Consider the following 18,690-nt stretch of genomic DNA (forward strand, 5'->3'; position numbering starts at 1 on the left):
TCAATAGTATCCTCATCTTACTACAGTTTTCATTTACGGAGATTCTGATAACTGGTTTCAGTTATTAACTATGGTTAATTTTTAAATTAAGCTCATTCAAAAACCATTTATTCCGTATTTATTACCTACCTACAGTAGTAAAGAGCTTTGAATAAGATGCTGTCCCAGTCCTCAAGAAACTTGCAATCTGCTTGAGTAAATAAGGCATAGATCTACTTATGCATCAGGCAAGAAAACACATGTGGGAAATGTCACTTGCCTGAAAATGGCAAGTATGATGCATGTGCCACAGAATTAGCATTTTGAATTTAGAGGACAGATAAGAAATCCCCTTATCAAAACCTAATTAGGATGGGAGGGACAAGACAAATCATCTCTGCAGAAGAACTCCAAATAATTAATGTAGATACTCCACCCTGAAGCAGATAAGCTCAACTTCCCACTCCTGAAGAGCGAGGCATGTACAGTGACTTCTTCCCAAAGAGTTGATGGGGAAAAGGAGAAAAAACAGACCAGCTTTACAGTGGAGAGAACTGCTAAACACTCCCTCAGCTGGGAGACCAAGGTCAACATCACCCGTGAAAAGTCATGTTCAGACCATGGACCCTTTCTCTGATGGGATAAGAACAGCACTCCACCTATGTGGATCTCCCCCCAAATCCATCATTTCAGTCAAATCACGAGAAAAACATCAGACAAATGCCAACTTGAGTTCAACCTACAAAATTCTGCAAAACTACCAAGGTTACCCAAAACAAGGCAAGTCCGAGAAACTGTCACAGCCAAGGGGAGCCTAGGGAGACCAGGGCAAGCAAATGTAATGTGGTCTCCTGGATAAGATCCAGGACAAGAAAAAGGACTTTAGGTAAAAACTCAGGAAATCTGAAAAGAGGATGGACTTTAATTAATGGCAACATTAGTTCACTAATTATGATAAACTTACTATATTCATGTAAGATGCTAGTAACAGAGGAAACTGGCAGTGAGATATGTGGAAACTGTATTATCTTCATTATTTTTCTATAAATCTAAAACTACTCTAAAATTAAAATTTTCTTAATTAGGAAGATAAGCCTGCTGAATGTACATGTATATATAAATGTATATACATCATTTATAGACACACATGATGATGTTCTGACTATATACATCTGCATATATATATATATATATATATATAAATGTATTTAACACGTATATAAATGGATTTAATGCCTTCTCGGCTTAGCTTTCTTATCTCTTCATCCTAAGCCTAGCTATTGATATAGAAAGTCGAATGCTGACTCCTGGCATTTTGCTTTCCATAACACACAAAAGAGTTTTCTTTGAAAGGAAACTTGGCTCTTCTATCAGTTCTGCTGCCAACCCAGTCTACAGCGGCCCAACTCAAAGAGTGTGCATGAGGTGGGCCCATCTGCCCCTTTCCAAGAGCTACTAGAAGTTCCTGGTGCCTGGCCAATTAGTCATCAACCACGGAGCCCTGAGACTGGCAACTCTCCCAGCTACTTCCTCTCCCATCTCCAGTCCACACTGCCCGGCACCTCCCCAGTTTTCTCTCTAAAGTGCCAATGTGCCCAACACACTGCCTGTCAGAACCCCTCCACCAGTGTGCCAGCCCACCCAGAGATGTAGCCTGTGAGTAGGCTGGCAGACCTGAGGAAATAGGGTCAGGCTTTCCTGCAACTCGGGCTTCCCTTGTGGCTCAGCTGGTAAAGAATCCGCCTGCAATGTGGGAGACCTGGGTTCGATCCCTGGGTTGGGAAGATCCCCTGGAGGAGGGAACGGCTACCCACTCCAGTATTCTGGTCTGGAGAATTTCATTGGCTGTATAGTCCGTGGGGTCCCAAACAGTTTTTACTTTCACTACAACTCCCCGCCCCCAAGACCCCTGCAGTGCAGCCAGACCCAGCCCTTGGCCATCACCACGCTCTCCCCTGGTCCCTGTACACACTGCTGGGACCATGAATCTCCAGGTATCTTTTAACACTTGGCTCAAATGTCACTTTCCTTGAAAAATCTCCCCTACACACTATTCCCTCCTCGCAGACTCCAGGCGAGTTAGCAGCTCCTTCCTCTCTAACGTCTTTAATGCTTTGGACATAGCTCTGCCAGTCCTTTTCCCGTGCATCAGAATGACTTTAAATATGTCCTCACTTCTCTCTCATGTAGGGACAATCCAAAGCGCTAAATAAGAGGCCTGTATGTGACAGCTGATCTAAGGCGTGATGTGGGGGAGGAAGTGTGAACTCCCTTCCAGTTAAATACACCAGAGCCGCCCACCCCCTCCCCCTCGCCCCTGCAACAAACAACCTGCCAGGTGAAAAGTCTGCACACATTATGCTAACACAGCATCCAGACATGCTACCTAGCCAAGCCCTTTCCAAATGGATTGCCATTCCTTAGCTCATTTATCCAGAAATTTCAGAGCTGCCGCTGCTGATCCATAAAATACATTCAATAAAGCTTCAGTGAATGAAGGAATGAGCCAATTAATGAGCAAATGGAAGAGTAAATCTACAACCAGGCTACAAGCAGACCCCAAACAGAATGAGTCTTCCTTTATTCTCATGCTTGGATTAGGACAAAACATACTCATGTATCCAGTCACAAATATTTATTGAAGGCCACCTATAGTTTACCAATGATTTTCAAGGAACTGTAGATACAATGGTGACTAACAAAGACAGGGTCCAAAATAATGGACTTGCTTTCTTTTATTTCTTAGACTTATTTTTAGAGCACTTTGAGGTTTACAGAACAGTGAAAGGAAGGCGTAGAGATTTCCAGATACCCTATACCTCGTCACATGCTCAGCCTCCCCTGCTATCAACATTTCACACAAGAGTGATATATTTGTCACAACCAATGAACCTCCTTATCACCCAGGGTCTCTAGTTTACCTTAGGGTTCACTCTTAACTTTTCAATTCTATGAGTTTGGACAAATGTTTTGTATTGGCCAAAAAGTTCGTTCTGTAAGATGTTTCGGAAAAACTTGAATGAACTTTCTGGCCAACCCAATATAATGACATGTGTCTATCATTATGGAATCATACAGAATTGTTGTTTAGTCACTAAGTCATATCAGACTCTTTTGCAACCCTATGTACTACAGCCCACCAGGCTCCTCTGTCCATGGGATTTCCCAGGCAAGAATACTAGAGTGGGTTGTCACTTCCTTCTTCAGGGATCTTCCCAGATCAGGGATCGAACCTGTGTCTTCTGCGTTGGCAGGTGGATTCTCTACCACTGAGCCACCTGGGAAGATGCGCCGTACAGAGTATTTTCAGTGCCCTACACGTCTTCTGCACAGCACTTACTTTCCAATGGCCGACACTGAAGACTTGGTGATGTCAAACAGCTACCACAGATGTAGCAAAATTTATTTCTACTTCTCCAAGCGTTAAAATTTCCATAATGAAAAGTTAAAGACATGATCCTGGAGACTGCACTGCTATTTATAGGCATTCGTATTCTAACAACCAGAAGGGTAACAATAACTATTAACGTTAATTCAGTGATTATTCTATGCCAGGCACTTGGACCCATTTTTGTGTGTGTTACTTAATCTTCCTAACAACCACATGAGCCAGGTTTTCTTGTTATTTTATTCTACAGATGAGGAATCTAAATTTGTAGATATAATAATAATAATAATTTGTACCAGGAAGAGGTAGAATTAGGATATGAACATTGGGAATTCTGACCTTCATGCTTAATAACCACTACATTCCTAAAACACAATTTTAAGGCCTCCTGGGAATGTGATTCTTGGTGACCATATGGCTGCTATTAAACATTTCATGGAAAATACACTATCTGAATGTTTTAGAAAGTATACATGAAACACACATAAAATACTAAATAGCAGCTACTATGTCCAAGAGTAACCCTGTATACTGCTTCTGGTTCCCTTTTCCTACCAGCGATCTTCTTACCTTTCCTAGATTAAGAAAGATAACACATAAAGCAAAGTTTGAAAATCCCAGACACTTCATTCAGCTTAGGCAACCAGTGGGCATCTCAATTCCATCTGCTGTTTAAAAACCACAGGTCTTTCATCTGCTTAAGAGATGTCACAAAATCTTATCTTTTAACCATTGTGCAAGACATTCAACATTATAGGTCTCATATAATCGTGACAAGGTTTGACCCAGTTGTGTTTCATTAATCAAAGTTTATATCATTAGCTCCTGGGATACCACACAGCTACAGTCTTCAAAGGATTAGAGACATAACTCTCTCACTTTTAAGGAACTAAGATAATCACTTTAGATGTTTACATGTTTTAATTTTACATCAGTATACAGCTTGATGAATTTTTACTAGTAGGGATAAAAAGACTACCTGAGATATATATGACGATATTAAAATTTCTCTTCCTGTAATTTGGCTGATTAAAAAATTGATTACTAGCTCATTTGTATGTGACTTTAATTCTAATTTTCTGTTGCAAGTAAAAGCTACAATGTTGATATTATCAAGGCATTAATTTGGATGCCTGTGATTCTATAAATGAGATTCAAGATGATGAGAGTTAAAAAAGAGACTGATGCAAACACAATATCTAGTTGTGGAACAGAGAAGAAAAAAAAGAAAACAATCATTTTGAGAGAGAGAGATCATAATGGAAATCAACTAAGACGGGAAGACCATGGAGCTTCTTATAGGGAATCCAATAAGGTAAACAACCAACCTAGAAAAATATTTTTTCCAATCTGGCCATTTGAAGATCCCAGACCAAAAAGACTACTTTTCTCATTAATTAAGGGGGCCAATACTAGCTGTACCTAGGGCACTTAAGCATGGAATAAGCTGGTACCAAAAGGCCAGGATTATTCTATATAAAAATATACCAGGGACTTCCCTGGCAGTCCAGTGGTTAAGACTTTGCCTTCCAATGCAGGGGGTGCAGGTTTGATTCCTGGATGGGGAGCTAAGATCTCATATGCCTGCCTTGGCCAGAAAACAAAAACATAAAACAGAAGCAATACTGTAACAAATTCAATAAAGACTTTGAAAAGACACATGTACCCCAATGTTCATCGCAGCACTGTTTATAATAGCCAGGACATGGAAGCAACCTAGATGTCCATCAGCAGATGAATGGATAAGAAAGCTGTGGTACATATACACAATGGAGTATTACTTAGTCATTAAAAAGAATACATTTGAATCAGTTCTAATGAGATGGATGAAACTGGAGCCGATTATACAGAGTGAAGTAAGCCAGAAAGAAAAACACCACTACAGTATACTGACACATATATACGGAATTTAGAAAGATGGTAATGATGACCCTGTATGCGAGACAGCAAAAGAGACACAGATGTATAGAACAGACTTTTGGACTCTGAGGGAGAGGGAGAGGGTGGGATGATTTGGGAGAATGGCACTGAAACATGTATAATATTATGTAAGAAACGAAGTGCCAGTCTATGTTCAATACAGGATACAGGATGCTTGGGGCTGGTGCATGGGGATGATCCAGAGTGATGATATGGGGTGGGAGGTGGGAGGGGGATTCAGGATTGGGAGCTTGTATACACCCGTGGTAGATTCATGTCAATGTATGGCAAAACCAATACAGTATTGTAAAGTAAAATAAAGTAAAAAAAAAAAAAAAAGCCCACACATCAGGTTAGGTAGGTCTTGGGACTCAGCTGTGCATCTGGAATTGACCTACCCAGGTGTAATACCTGACACATCTTTCTGAGCTTATTTGGCCAGGAGTGATCACCTGAGTGACTCGTGAAAAGGGAAAGCATTCAGAAAAAGAGTGAGACGAGAGCAGGGTCACAGGGAAGCAGCCTGATGAGGAAGTTCTCTCTCTGGTCCACAGGTGGGAGATAAGGTATAAGCCATGTTCATGAGAATAAGGTCCTGTCTGGGTTGCCTTCTTACAGTCTCTCAACCTGATCTCTAGGTGGATGACTCTAAAACCCAAATCCACAGTTCACTCCCCATTACTTATTTACCCAACTGCTTGATGGATGCCTCCCTTGATGGTCCCACAAGGACCTCAAAATGCAGCTAGTCTAAGACTGACCCCATAACCTTCCTTCCCCAATATCTTTCTCCTCCTGTTTTCTCTAATCAGGGAATGATACTGCCATCCATCCAGCTGCTGAAGTCAGTTGCCCGAGGCATTCTCTTCAAGTCTTTCCTCTCCTTTATCCCCCACATACTATCAAACTTCTTGATTCTATCTCCAAAATATTTCCCCCCAATACTTATAATAGTAGTTCAAAGCTGTTAGAAAATTTGTCTTATCTTGATATTTCTTTCCATGTAAAGGGGAGACCAAACGGACACTCTCTCTGGACGCTCTTGGCCTCTGGGCAGAACTGAACACTCTTGGAACTCTCTGTCTCCCTATTCACTTATCCTGAGAGAGTGAAATGACTTCTCTGATATGTGAATTTAGGTAAAGTAAACTGGGCATGCTTAGCTCCACTCTTCTTTCTCCTCCTCTTGGAAATTGACTGTCTCTGCTGTTCCCCAAGGAGCAGGCTCTTCTACATCACATGGGTCTGCCCGAGCACAGCATCACTGAGACTGGGTGAGTGAGTCTGTCTAATTCTGAAGATCAATAGCTAGGCCCATTTGATTTTTCTAATCTATATCCTCTGGCTTCCCTGGTGGCTCAGAGGATAAAGCATCTGCCTGCAATGCAGGAGACCCGGGTTCGATCCCTGGGTTGGGAAGATTCCCCTGGAAAAGGAAATGGCAACCCACTCCAGTATTCTTGCCTGGAGAATCCCATGGACAGAGGAGCCTGGCGGGCTACAGTCCATGGGGTTTCAAAGAGTTGGACATGACTGAGTGACTTCACACACACACAATCTATATCCTCCAAATTTGCCTTCATCAATAACAACATTGTAATATAACACAAGTAGAGAAACAGACACAGATCATAAATATATAACTTGAGAAATTTTTACAAAGTAAAATAAGACCTATGTAAATAAATATACCATGTTCATAGATTGGAAAGGTGTCAATTCTCTCCACCCCCCCCAAAGTATCTATAGAGTTCAAGTAATGCCATTCAAAATCCAGAAGATTTTTTGGGGGAGTAGGGATTAATAAGCTGATGCTAAAATTTATATGAAATGGAACAGCCCAGGAAATCTTAAAGAAGAGAAATAGAGTTTGTGTAGTTACAGTACCAGAAATCAAGACTGACTACAAAGCTACAGTAATTAGAGTAGTACAGAATGACCATAAGGACAAACAGCCAACAGAACAGAGAGTATGGAAGTGAACCCACACATACACAGGCACTTAAATTATGACAAAGGTGACCTTTTTGATAAACAGGTGATCTTCAGAAAGGATGATCTTTCTGATAAACAGTGCTGAGTCAACTGGACATCCATACTGAAAAAAATAAGCAAAAATAATATTCTGATTTTCCACCCACTGACTCACCTTATTCATTAACTGGTTTAGAACCTATGAGGAGGGAGATTTACTGGTAGAGTCAATATAAAGTTTCTGTTACCCTCTCTCCTGAATTCTAGTTACCTGGCATCTGTAATCCACTCCTCCCACTGCAACTTGGTATACTTTCCCTAAACCGCATATCTGATCACATCCTTCTCTGCTGAGAATTGCTCCCCACTGCCCTCAAATTCAAGTCCAAACTCCTTAACAAGTCTCACCAGGCCCTTGCTAATCTGGGCCCAGCTTTCTTCTTCATTCTCATCTTTCCCCACTTCCTGCTAGAAGCTGGACACACATTCTGTGCTGTTTTCTTTTCCCTTCAGGCACGTATACATGCTGCTCTTTCCACTTTGACAACTCTATTCTCCTCTGCCTAATGAATGTGTACTGGACCCACGGTTCTCAGCCTAAACATCACTTCCTCTAGGAAGTAGGTACACACAGACACACGGGAATACACACTCTCCAGCCTCCCTAACCACTCACCACTTCCTGCCACGCCCAAGGCTTCTTGCAGCGCAGCACATGTTCTCAGCCTGGTCATGGCATTCCCCACGCTGCGTTATTCTTCTTGTTTACTTTTCTGCAGCTCCCTGATGGGCAGTGACCTGTTCTTATTTACCACTGTATCCCCAGTGCTGAGCGTATAGTGAATACCCAATAAATACTACCTGAAATGAGTTACATTTACATTTCCCAAGTATTTTCAGCTATATAGCATTTTTTAAAAGTCCTATGATTCCCTGGTGGTGCAATGGAAAAGAATTCACCCGCCAATGCAGGAGATGTGGGTTCCATCCCTGATCCAGGGAGATCCCCTGGAGTAAGATATGGCAAGCCATTCCAGTTTTCCTGCTTGGAAAATCCCATGGACAGAGGAGCTAGTGAGCTACAGTCCATGAGGGTCACAGAGAGTTGGACAGCATGTGGCAACTGAACACACACACACATATGCACACACGAAGTAGGATAGGTATAAAGAGTATTCCCATTTTACAGATGGTCCAACTGAGGCGAAGTCAGCTTGTAAAGGTCAATCAGCTAGGACAATGGTACCACACCTTTCTAATCTTATGATATTTAACTTAGTTCACCTTTAGCCACACCGTATTTTCCACTGTTTTTGATATAACACATATTTAGCTCTGGGCTGAGTTTAAATGGTACACTTTCCCCCAAGTTTTTTTTTTAACCTTTATCAGAGGAAATTTCCAACATGTACCAAAACAGAGCACGGCATCCTGCGGCCCCATGTATGCACCACCTAGTCTCAACAATTATCAACTCATAACCAATCTGGTTTCCTCTGTGCCTCAGCCACTCTTCCATCTTCCAACTTACTGGAAGTCAAATCCCAGACATTAAATCTTTTCATCTATACATATTTTGGTTAAGTGGTGCATTAAACACATCATTCACAGGCATATTCACAACTGGTAGTGTTAAAAAGGTTCATAACTGGGGTCCTTCCTTATCGTTCAATAAGAGAAGCAAGAATACGAATTATTTCCTTGTTGTTATGGGTGGGTGTTAAAGCTACACCAGTACCTCTCTCCTGGTGTTTAATCATCAGCATTCAACCACTCCGGGTAGGGTGATACAGATTCAAGCCCAGGTAAAATAAACACATAATTTTCAACTGACTCAGAAAAGTAGATCTTAGAACTTCTCACACTTGAACAGAAAGCACACTAGAATGCTCGCAGCTGTTAACAATCATCATAGTCCTTTTTTTCCCCTCATGTAAGTTATCAAACCAGTCATGTCTGAAGGTCAACTGCCCCAGCCTAAGTGGAAGACCCGCTTGTGCTTCACTGAACACAGATGCCGTCACATGAGATCCAGTCTGTGCTTCTGCAAACCTGAAACAGTGAGCTCAACTCTCAAAGGAAACTTTCTTCCTTAAACATAAATCTTTGGCGCAGAACTATCTCAAAAGCGATGAGAACCAGGTTGTACACTAGTAAAACATCATCACACTCATGGGCTCCCACGCCAGGTTGTGCAATAACATAATGGAACCATAAATCTATGGAACTATCCATGGCACCAACAACAGGGGGTGGAGAGAGTTTTAAATCCTCTTAGATGCTGTAAAAATTGTCCGCTGCCAGTAAAACAGGCTGGGAAGTTTACGTTTCCCCCAGAGACTTCACAATGAGAAGCAGGCTAAGGGAGCTGCCAGCACATGGTTTCATTCCACAAACAAACCACGAATCAAGATGCACACACACGCTGTGTGTGTGTGTGTGTGTATTACTCTGATGAAGTTAACATTTCATGTCTGTAAGACCAATGCAGTAAATCTTGCTTCACAAAGATGTAGCGAACCATACAACTACTATATTTCTGACTATATATCTGTTACACAATCGCCTCATTTCATAGATGTCTGTAATCTCTAAAGTGCTAGTTTTAATATTATTCCTGTAACTAATACTGAGCATCTACCATGTGCCACACACTGTTCTAAGCACATTACACACATCAGTGAACAAAGAATACACATAATACAAGATAAACATTATGTCAGAAGGGTGCGCGTGCTAGGGAAAACAGAAAGTGCAGTGCAGGAGGGGCCAAGGGGGCAGGTTCCTGAATGGTGGGGCATCGGGGAGGAGGGGCAGGCAGCTGGGGGCGCAGATGGCAACAGTGTCCAGGCAGAGGCCCGCCAAGCGGGAGCACACATGGGATGTGTGAGCAGGAACCAGAGGGCTGCAAGTGAGCAAGCGGGGAAAGAGCAGTGAGCAGAGAGGTCCGAGTGGCCATGGGCTTCAGGTCAGCCTAGCTCCTGGGCTGTGAGGAAGACTCCCACTTTGGTCCACAGGGGAGCCTCTACAGGTGTTTGAAAAGAGTGGCATGACCCTGGGTTCGACACTGACACTAGGCTGTAGGGGAGGGAGACCAATTAGAGGCCACCGCAGTGATGGTGAGACCAGAGCTGATGAAGGCGCCAGACACGCTTAGGAGGCAACGCGGGTGGGGCTGCTGATGGATCAGCCATGGGATGTGAGGGAGCGAGGGGAGGGAGAGACCACCCCAGTGCTTTTCTCTCAAGTGATGGGAGGGGAGCGGCACTGCCCTCAACTGAGATGGGAAGGCTGTGGGCAGAGTGATTTGAGAGGGAAGAGGATGAGTTCCGACCTGGACAAGGTGATAAGAATTTCAGAACTGCAAGTGACTTTTTCCCAATCTGCCTTCAGTTGTTCTTGTTAATTTGCCACAAACTTGGCCATGAATAAAAAAAAAATACGATTAAATTTTTTTCCAGCATTTCAGGAGTTCAGTAGCCAGTGAGATTTCTCTGTACATAAATGGTGTGTTACACTGCTATACTTAAAATGGATAACGAACAAGTACCTACCGTACAGCACAGAGAACTCTCCTCAATGTTATGTGGCAGCCTGGATGGGAGGGGAGTTTGGGAAGAATGGATACATGTATATGTATGGCTGAGATAGATGAGAATTTATCTTATATAAAATTGTCTTATATAAGAATTTATCTTATATAAAAAGAATTTAAGAACTTCAAGTGGAGATATTCAAGTTGGCAGCTGGACTTGTGGCTGGCTGTGGGGCTCAGAGGACATGTGCTGAGATACAAACCTGAGAATATTATATTTGTCACTGATTACACACACACAATGTGCTTTTACACAGAGAAGAATAAGACCAAGAATCATGAAACAAACAAGGAATTAACTGTTCACTGACAGAGTCAATGATCATGCTCATTTCGACCACTTGAATAAAATGAAGAAAAACCTGTATTCATTGTTCCTTCCCAAGATGGGAACTTGCTTTTTTGTAAATATCTCCTGGAATCTGAAAGTGACTGTGTTGAACAGAAATGAGCTCACAAGCTGGGATACTAAATAGTTTTCAGATCTTGAGAAACACCAAATTGATTACTGAAGGAAACAATAGTGTATAAGAGAAGTTTCCACGAAAGAATTTAAATGAAACAGTCTTCATTTTTAAGTGTCTGTCCTTTCTGTCTTACTCATTTCTCAGGATGTTTAAGTGTCCAAAAAGTTTCCTTTCCAGATTTTGTTTCTAATGCATGATGACACCAGGCTAAGTTGCTGGTGGATGGAGGGAGGGAGGTGGGTGGAAGTTCTACAGCTGCAGAAGATGATGCAACTTTCAAAAATTCATCTCACTGAAAAATGGAAAACCCTTAAAAGCTGTGGGTAAACCTGCAGTAGCGATGTTGCCAATACCCCATCCCCCAAGCCTGCTGGCACAAACGTCAAAGAAAAAATTTCAGCACTAAATCAAATTAACAAACATTCCTTAAGCACAGCAGGAGTGTAGCTTATTACAATCTGGAAAATTCCACAGTATTTATCAAATCCTAAGCAAGGCTATGATGCTTAGAAGTGTACCACAGTAGACGTCACTGACAGCCACAAGCATGACGGCTCGGGGTGTGTTGCTGTGGCAACCGAATAGTCAGCAGCAGCACGCTGTCTGCCTTTTACCAACCCAGAACCAGGGGCAGGACAAAACAGCCAGCTCCCTGACGGGAAAGACCCAGGCACTCGCAGAGAGGGCCATCTCCGCCATTCATGCACGCAGGAGACTTCCTGGTGGCAGTCTGAAATCATTTGCACCAAAGACCTTGAGAAAAAAATGCACAACCCCTTTCTCTAGTGCAGAAGCAGTCAACATGCCCCAGCACAAAGCACCAGAGAAACATTCCAGGAGAGGAGAGAGACTGGTGGCTGCCTGAAAAGTATCAAGGTCATGTGTTTAGCTGAGACCAGGCGTGAGTGGCTTTTCTCCAGAGAAAACCGAGAAGGGCTGGTCTATGGGAAAAGTCACCCTGAGAAACGTTCCATAGACAGGAGATTGGTAAGAAAAGCAACAGTAAAGTAGAGCATGAGCCTTTTTAAAAGCTGTCCTCATATAGAAGGTGAGCTGCACACAAGGACAACGAGAGCCCAAGAGAGGCACAGGACATCTTAGACGCCAAGCCCTACAAGGTAACTTTTGGATACAGGATGTTATGTGGAAATAAAACAAACTGTCAAACATACCTTTTCCACCGGCAGAAAGTCATTTTCTACTTCAATCGACCTTGGTCTTAGCTTTATTGGCTTGTCTTTGAAAATATCTCCAAAGCCCACTCCCTTGACTTTCTTCGGCTGGATGGCAGCTGTTGCGACTGTGCCGTTGGCACCCTCAGATTTGGTACTGCTTGAGTCACCCCCGTCACTCTCGGAGCCTGTGGTTTCCCTTAAACCTGTCAAGAGCGGGGATGGGGAAAGAAAGAGCTCAGAAATCAGCCACAGCCATGAAGCACCTCATAGCCAACCAGGAACCACTGCTCCAAGTATCACAGGGTACAGGATAACTCGCGTTGCCATTGTTCATTTAGTGTGTAAGGATGTTGCAGGGAGGTGGCTCTGAGTTTTGTTCCACCTCCCCAGCCTTGAATTTTAAGAAGCAAATCAACACTTTTCAGAACATCCAATTTCAAAGCAGATGCCTCTGTCAATGTGGCATGTCACCTCTTTTCCTCCAGAGCCTGGTTCTTAGCCAAATTTGTTTTTGTGCAGTCTATGCAGTAACAACCTTTCCTGCCCCCTCCTCGCCTCCCCACCCAGTCAATACCACATACTGTACCTCCTATCTTTATGACATGTCAATTAGCAATTAGCAACGAAAGTAACATTTCCTAAAGGGAAACTGTAAAGCTAAAAGCCATTTAAACAAATTAGCAATTAAAGAAACCACACAAAATTATGACTGCCAAAGAATTAAATCTCTGGATGGCTTTACAAGGAATAAATGCACACAGACATGCTTCTCTAGGAAAGCACTAAACCAAACTTGACATTGGAACGCTTTCACTGGCAAGATGATTGTATTTGTTAAAGAAGGAAAGGAAGCTGCCTTGTGGGAGGCCAGAATGCCCCACGCCTCCAGCTCTTCTTCACTCCCTTAACACCAATGTTTCCCTGAAGCTGAACTCCTTTCCAAAGAAGAACGCTGGGGACATGACACCTTTCCTTGGACTTCCTACAGTCAAACTGTTATCAGTAAGACAGCGTGGACACTTACCTCCCCAGATTCCTCTTTCCCCAGGCTCTGCCCACAATCATGTTCCTAAAAGGAAGAGCCTATTTGTTTCTAGTTAATTTCTGAGTGTACATTCTTACTTTGATGGCCAGTACATTAGTCATGGCATCAAAGGACAAGAACCAAAGGAAATTTTATGAAAAGTCTACCATTAAGCCTGTCTCTCAAAGACTCGAGATGTACAGAATAGCCCCTGAACATTGACTATGTATCTGCTGATGACAATGATGCTCTAGTTCTCTATTAGCCACACTGTGCATTATCTTCCTACAGGTAAGGTGGCCTCCTAGTACCTAAGAAAGATACACCAAATCACTGCTTGCATAAACTGTCATAAAATGTCGAAGTCATTCATACAGACAAGTCTCAGTGCAGGAAGAAACTGTTAAATGAAAACAGAAAAATACAGAAAGGTCATTAAAAATCACTAACATGTTTCAAAATCAAATCTTTTAAACAATGGCTGTGTTTGTTGTTGCTGCTATTTTCAATAAAACAGTAATTATAAGCCAAGAAGAGGGGGGCAGGAATGAGGAAGATCCCAGGTGTACATTTTAATTAACTAAAGAACAGCACTTATGAGCAAGAACAGAGGGCATAAGAATAAGGAACAGCCCACAACAAGGGGGTCAGCTGCAATTTACAGGCCTGGATGCAAGTGTGCAAACATGGAGAACCTCCCTGGATTAGCTATCCATTCATGTGTTTATCTGTTCATTGTTTTGGGAAATATCCCTGCTGGAGATATAATTTCGGAGTCTAAATATTATGTCATTTCCCCTTTAACATGTTCTCATTTTGCCGTATGGATTCTTTCTGTGTGATAAATGGCTTGTATATTCTTTTCTGGTTTGGAAAGAAGCATTTGAGAGTGGAATAAAGAAACGGTTAGTGAATAGAAACCACCATCGTGCCTCCACCCTGCCCCTCAACCACCACCAGCAGAAGGCAGCAGGGCAAAGGGAATAGGGCAAGGCTGTTACCGTTTTTTCAAAGAAAAGAATTTGAAGGATTCTTTTTATCATTCCTCATTACCTAGAAACATAATATTTTCAACCACTGGCATCCTGATTTCACTGAGCTTCTGGTTTTAGGGATTTGCCACCTTCTGGGCTCACCTTAATAACTGTGCATTAGTTACTCTGAGAAATACTCTTCATGTTACACAGCGAGAGGTTGCAGGGTCATTCAACCACACAAGCATGGGCTGGGAAGGAAACACACGGCAGATCTGTCTTCCAGAAATTCTGGCAGCCTGCTTCTATCACTTTCCAGTATGATACAAGTTAAATAGCTGAATATTTAGATTGATGAAAAACCCCAAAATCTAGTCCTTCCCTTTGGTGGGAAAGAAAGGTGGCTTTTCATGTTCACGTCTGTTTGGTGCTGTATCTTTTGGTCACTGGTGCTCGTAACACACACTACTGTGTAAAATATGCCACATGACACCCAAGGGCAAGGGAACCCAAAGTGTGGTCTGTGAACTGGGGCCAGGTCATGAAGGGTTCGTTACTGAAACACTGGGTACCAAGCACAGAAAGTGTCTGTGCACAGAAACACTTATAGCAGTGTGTGCTGGTGTGACTTCCAGACGTGTGGCCCACAGACTTGTCTATGTGAATGGAGCACAGACCAGCCTTGGTCCGTCTGCTCCCACAGGGAGGCGCAAGAGGTGCAGCACATGCGCAGTGAAGGCACGTCCCGCAGGACCAGGTTATCTGTCCGCAGGGGGATGGAAATCAAAGAACACTTTGCTGCAGACAGTTTGAGAAGCCTGGCTCTGGAGTTCATGCCAGAACCTTCTCTTTCATAGTCATGTATACATCTCTATGCACACATATGTGTATACGTCTTTATGTACACATATGTACGTATGCACACTAAGGCAGATGATTTTCCTTGGCCGTGAGAAAAGAACAAAGCTTCCTCAGGTTTGCTATGGCCGCTCATATAATTGGCTGAATTACAGAAAAGTCATTGTCAATAATTCCCTTAATATTCCAGCACTAATCAATTCAAATCCGTGAGCCATTTCTATTTACTTTCAGTTTTACGCTCACATGTCTAGTGCTTACTGTGTGGCAGGCCCATTCTAAGAACTTCATGAGATTCATTCATCAATCTCATTTATCTCCATCCCCTCAACTTTTGGCAGCTTTCTTTCCACTGCACCAAAGGCTACACCCTGGTCCTGACAAAAAGAAGTCTGCCGTGTGGTGATTGGCTGAATGAGCAAAGCAAAATATCATTTCTGGCATGGACTGTTCATGCCCACTTCTTACTTCTTTGAACCGCGCAATGAGGCAATGCCTTACTGATTGACCCACTCAGTAAAAGCAATAACCACAAAGGGTTGACATCTCCATGAGAAGCCATCTTACACCACTCCAGAGGTGCAGATACTGGGACAAATACATATGCCATGACCAGTGTTACGGATCCCTTCTCTGCACGCATGGTTCATGCACGCATGTCACACACATGACAGAGGCACAAAGCAAACAAGGCAGCGCTGGGGGCCGGTGATGGGAATGCTCCTGCAGCACACACCAAGGAGACAGCACTTATCTCAGGCAAATAAGTCCATGTCCTTGGCTGAGAAATTCACAGACACTTGGCAGAAGCATGAGCAGCTCAGGGGAGTGCAGCTGCATCAAAAAACACAAGTACCCAGATCTTATCTTTACAAATGCCTCCTGCTGTTAAGGTCACTCACTGTAATAGCGTCTGTGGCCCTCCGTCTTTCCCGGTGCAGCTCGGTACAGAATTGTCCCTTCAAAGGTAGTCTTTCCTGACAGTGAATGAGAAAAGAGAAGGGGAGAGAAAAACAAGAGGGGGGAGGGGGAGCAAGTGATGGCAAAAGAAGGAAGAAGGAGAGTCTTTAACTGAACTTGTCTTCAATGAATCCACTTTAAGCTTCATCCACAAAATTAATTAGAAATCATAAAGGCAGAGTTTAAGAATGTTATAGAATGAGCCCAAAGTCCCCATGCAACCATGATGGCAATGAACCCCAGAACTGGGGCTCACCTCTCTGAATGCCTGGCATGTGGATTATGCCCAATTTAAACCTGGAAGCCACTTCCACATTACACCTCAAGGACAGGAAAATCTCAATTAACCAGAGGAAATCTAACCAATCAGATTCCTTAGGTAACTCAATCTTCTCTTTGCAGAGTGTGACTCAAACAGAATATAGATTTTGGTCCATTATCTTTTATCTTCTACCCCTAGAGCCCAGGATGATACAAACTGATACTCATGACCCCAAGAATCTAAACAAGGCACAGAATCCTTTTTAAAAGATTTTTCATTCTTAGTACCTTTAAGCAAGAAAATGTACTAGAATTCTAGAAACGGGTTTTTATCAATGAGGTTGGAAACCAATCGTGACTTCCATGTTGATGTAAGGGGTTTGCTGCTTAGCATCAAAGATGCCAGAAAACCCTATTTCTTTAAACCACCTTAATTGAGGTTTGCCATATCAGTCATGAGACTGCACTTAAGCATGAGGACATAGGACTCACCCAGTGTCAAACTATCTCCTTTTTTGTTGTTACAAGTAGAAGTTAACAAATAGCATAAGACTGGGCACATGGCTAAAGCCCAAATCTCTCTGGAATCACGAGTAAGTACATAGACTACACATACTCTGCCCCAGTCTGAGTGGACGAACACACACACAAACACACACACCCCCTACATTAGGAGGTAAAATGGTTTAATAAAGACAAACAATATATACATTACTCTAAGTCATCCAAGAAACAGGTCCTATTATGGTTGTGAGCTAAATATCGAACTGGAGACCACATAGCTCCCTCATAAGAAGATATTGTTATAGCTCCCTCATAATAAGTTCGAAGGATGAAAAGGTAGGCTACATTTACAGAGAGGCAGAGAGGAAAACTGAGTGACAGAAAGCAACTTGTCTCACTTTTTAGAAACACTCTAGGAAAATGGGAAACCCCATTAGGGACCATCATGTCAACTTCTGGGCCATGTCACTCCTAACACATGAAAGGAACTGTAACTGATCAGATCAACAAATTAAATGGAATCAGGTATTGCCAATTTCTGTGTCCTATAGACATGGAGGTACACCACTGCTTTAAAATCTGCCCTTTTTGACAGATGTGCTCCAACTAACTAAAGCGAAAACTTAGACATTCAAATCACTGGCTACATAGGGTAATCAAAGAAACAAGTGTTTTAGATGTTCTTCGTTAGACTTGTAGCTCTTGAGGACTTGATGACAAAGTGGAGCAATTAACAGTGGCTGGTTTTTATTTGGGTGAATTTTTATCCTGCTTAACTTCAATCATTAAGGTAACATTACTCCACTCCTAAGGAATACAGCTGTCTTCTGAGCCAGACTCCTCCCATCCAAGAACTGAATGGCAGCAATCCTCTTGGTGTTACACACACAAAAAAGAAATCAGTATTTCAATGAAGTACTTCAATTTTTTCAATTATTTTCAAAAAAGTACTTCAGTATTTCAATTTCCTCCAAGTACAAGAGAACCTCCCTTTGTTCTTCCCCAGGACCAAGTCCGAGAATCAATGAGGCAGACATGGCACTTCTGTCTCTGAATGGCCAAGCACTTCTGTAAAGGTCCCCCCATCCACTGGCAGCAAGATGACTGAAGTGGAGCCTGGGCTGGGGGTGAGTGAGGACACACACATTCCATCTAAAGAACAAGAGAGATGGGCCATGGAAAGGCCATGAATGTGAATGCTATTTATTTTATGAGGTGGGGGGATACTCTACTATTAAATATTAGTATTCAAAGGCAGAAAACTCTGTAAAGGGGAACCATTTTTCAATTTCAACACAAAATCATATGCTTACACTAGCATCTAATTTTGCCTGAAACTCTATTTCATCAATTTGCTAATTGCTCCTTCCTGCCACCAGAACATCATATACAAAACAAATATCATTTAATATTAAAAAGAAAAAAGTATACAAATACCAAAGCATGGTGGATACCAGCCTGGCTTTAGTTTTTATAGGCATGGGGCACTAAGTAATCCATTTCTCACAGCTAATGAAATAAAATATTTCTATATCATGGAGTGGTTTGGCCTAAGTTTTAAAAGGCCGCCGTCTTTGGCTTCACTTTGTCTTCACTTTAGTGAAAAGTATC

The 18,690-nt window shown here is 42.4% G+C and overlaps 1 protein-coding gene across 6 annotated transcripts in view; it reads right to left on the reverse strand.

Moving 5' to 3' along the window:
* SH3KBP1 (SH3 domain containing kinase binding protein 1) overlaps positions 1–18,690 on the reverse strand; it is a 335,566-nt gene that overhangs the window by 132,799 nt on the left and 184,077 nt on the right. For 5 of the 6 annotated variants that reach the window (XM_070291398.1, XM_070291396.1, XM_070291399.1 and 2 more), the window contains one exon: positions 12,496–12,701. In XM_070291398.1, the coding sequence (XP_070147499.1) occupies positions 12,496–12,701 (206 nt within the window). Of the gene's footprint in view, positions 1–12,495; positions 12,702–16,256; positions 16,332–18,690 lie in introns of all 6 variants that reach the window. The other variant, XM_070291401.1, reaches the window with a different exon arrangement.

Source organism: Ovis canadensis, chromosome X (assembly GCF_042477335.2).
Source record: "Ovis canadensis isolate MfBH-ARS-UI-01 breed Bighorn chromosome X, ARS-UI_OviCan_v2, whole genome shotgun sequence".
Taxonomy (NCBI): Eukaryota; Metazoa; Chordata; class Mammalia; order Artiodactyla; family Bovidae; genus Ovis; species Ovis canadensis.